General features: G+C 36.9%; 1 protein-coding gene across 1 annotated transcript; it reads right to left on the bottom strand.

The window, feature by feature from the left end:
* Window positions 1-602: 602 nt before the first annotated feature.
* Window positions 603-1,586, bottom strand: LOC109953355 (olfactory receptor-like protein DTMT). Its single transcript, XM_020588807.1, has one exon. It carries the CDS (start codon window positions 1,584-1,586, stop codon window positions 603-605), a length of 984 nt encoding a protein of 327 aa, XP_020444463.1.
* Window positions 1,587-1,868: the final 282 nt, after the last annotated feature.

Below are 1,868 nucleotides of genomic sequence, written 5' to 3'. Positions count from 1 at the left end.
ACCGCACTAATGTGCCAACAGCAAGAAAGCTTCCAAGGCTTTGTGAAATTAATTATGGAGACAAACAACAAGAGACTCGACGACATGACCAAAGAAATACAGGAGATAAAAACGAGTTTGCAGTTTACCCAGCGAGATGTGGATGTGATTAAAGCAGCCATGGGGGAGCAGGAAATACAAGCCAAAGAAACTATGCATGACGTCTACAAAACTTGTGAGAGTCTAATAACTATAACGTATAAAAATTTACATTTACTGTCTATAAATAAATCTACTTCTGCAGTTTGCAATGGATTTTTTGTTGAAAACCAAAGTAATTAGCAGAATACTAGTGTTATTGTGTGTTGTACCTGTCATAATGTAGAGTGTAATTAATACCACAGGGACATAAAAGAATTATTTTATTTGAATATGGTTCTTTTAAATTATTTCATTTCATGATGAATCACTACAATCCATTTTAATAAAACAAATTCACGTTCAATTATTTGTGCGATGCTACAAAAGTGTCCACTTTACAAATAGCTGTAGCTCTTGCTCTATAGACTTTGCTGGATTATAAACAATATCCTAAAGAGATAGCGCTGAATATACACAAATGATCATTTTAAAATTGCTTTCTTCACTGTAACTTTGGATTGCTTTTTGATTTTTAATAACTTTTTCACAGATACTCTGATTTCTTGTGTCTGCAGAACATAAATGATTGGATTCAACATGGGAGGAATGACAGTGGACAGAGACATGTTTATGAGTCTGGTATTTGCATCTATATATGCATTCAAAGCAAATGTGAACATTAGAGGAAGAAAATAGATTGCCACCAGTGAAAGATGAGATGTGCAGGTTTTAAAGGCCTTCACTCTTTCTCTAACTGCAGCTACTTTAGACAATGCATAGCCAATATATGAATAACATGAAATAATAAATACCAGTGGGAGCCAAAGAATAAGTACTGATAGAGAGTGTCCAGTGAACAAGGTGAGTGCATTTTCATTGCAGGCTAGTTTGTGCACCAAGGCATAGTCACAGACATAACTGTTAATAACCACAGATTTGCAATAGGAAAGTGTTGTTAGAGGGACAACTGCAATGAGTAGAAAAGTACTGACAATGAGCCAGAAAGAGGCAATCAAAGAAAACATGAACCTACATGTCACCATTAGTTGATAGTGCAGTGGGAAGATGATGGCTATCAGTCTGTCATAGGCAAGTGCAACCAGATTAAAAGGCTCCATTGCAAGGCAGGCGTAACAGAAAAACATGAATGTAAAACAGTCATCATAGGGAATGTAACGATGGTCAAACTGAAAGATGTCAAATACTTTTGGCACCATAGCAGAGCTACCAAACAGGTCTGCAAATGCTAAATTAAACACTGCAATATATTTTGGAGTTCTTAGCTTATGATCCAAGCATATTATTCCCATCACAGCTGTATTTCCCAGCACTGAAACAATGTAAACAAAAAAGAGAAAGACATAATAATACTTCATATCAGGTATGTCAATAAATCCACTTATTATAAAATAAGCAGGATGCACAAAGGTGATGTTTTTCTCAAGATCTGGGTTGAGTAACTCCATAGTAAAACTGTCCACAACACAGTGATTTATAGAAAGAGGTGTCCTCCTCTGCGTGACTGTGTAGTCTTATGTACAGTAGATGGAGGTGAAGACATCTCTCTCCTTCTGGTGGCAGAGCTCTGTCGATCTTTACCTTTATTAAGGGAGGGCTACCACGAGAAGTAGCCCTCCTCTGCATTTCTGTTAAATAAGGTCAGTGTCAGCTCCCCTGTGTCTATCGTTTCTAAGCCCATCAGCAACTTTCAAAATGTTACTGCAGCAGAATGATGGGTCACATTAACA

The sequence above is a fragment of the Monopterus albus genome, unplaced genomic scaffold (assembly GCF_001952655.1).
Source record: "Monopterus albus unplaced genomic scaffold, M_albus_1.0 scaffold638.1, whole genome shotgun sequence".
In the NCBI taxonomy this organism is placed as follows: Eukaryota; Metazoa; Chordata; class Actinopteri; order Synbranchiformes; family Synbranchidae; genus Monopterus; species Monopterus albus.
Note: the sequence above shows the minus strand (reverse complement) of the source record. Positions and strands in the feature narration are given on the sequence as shown.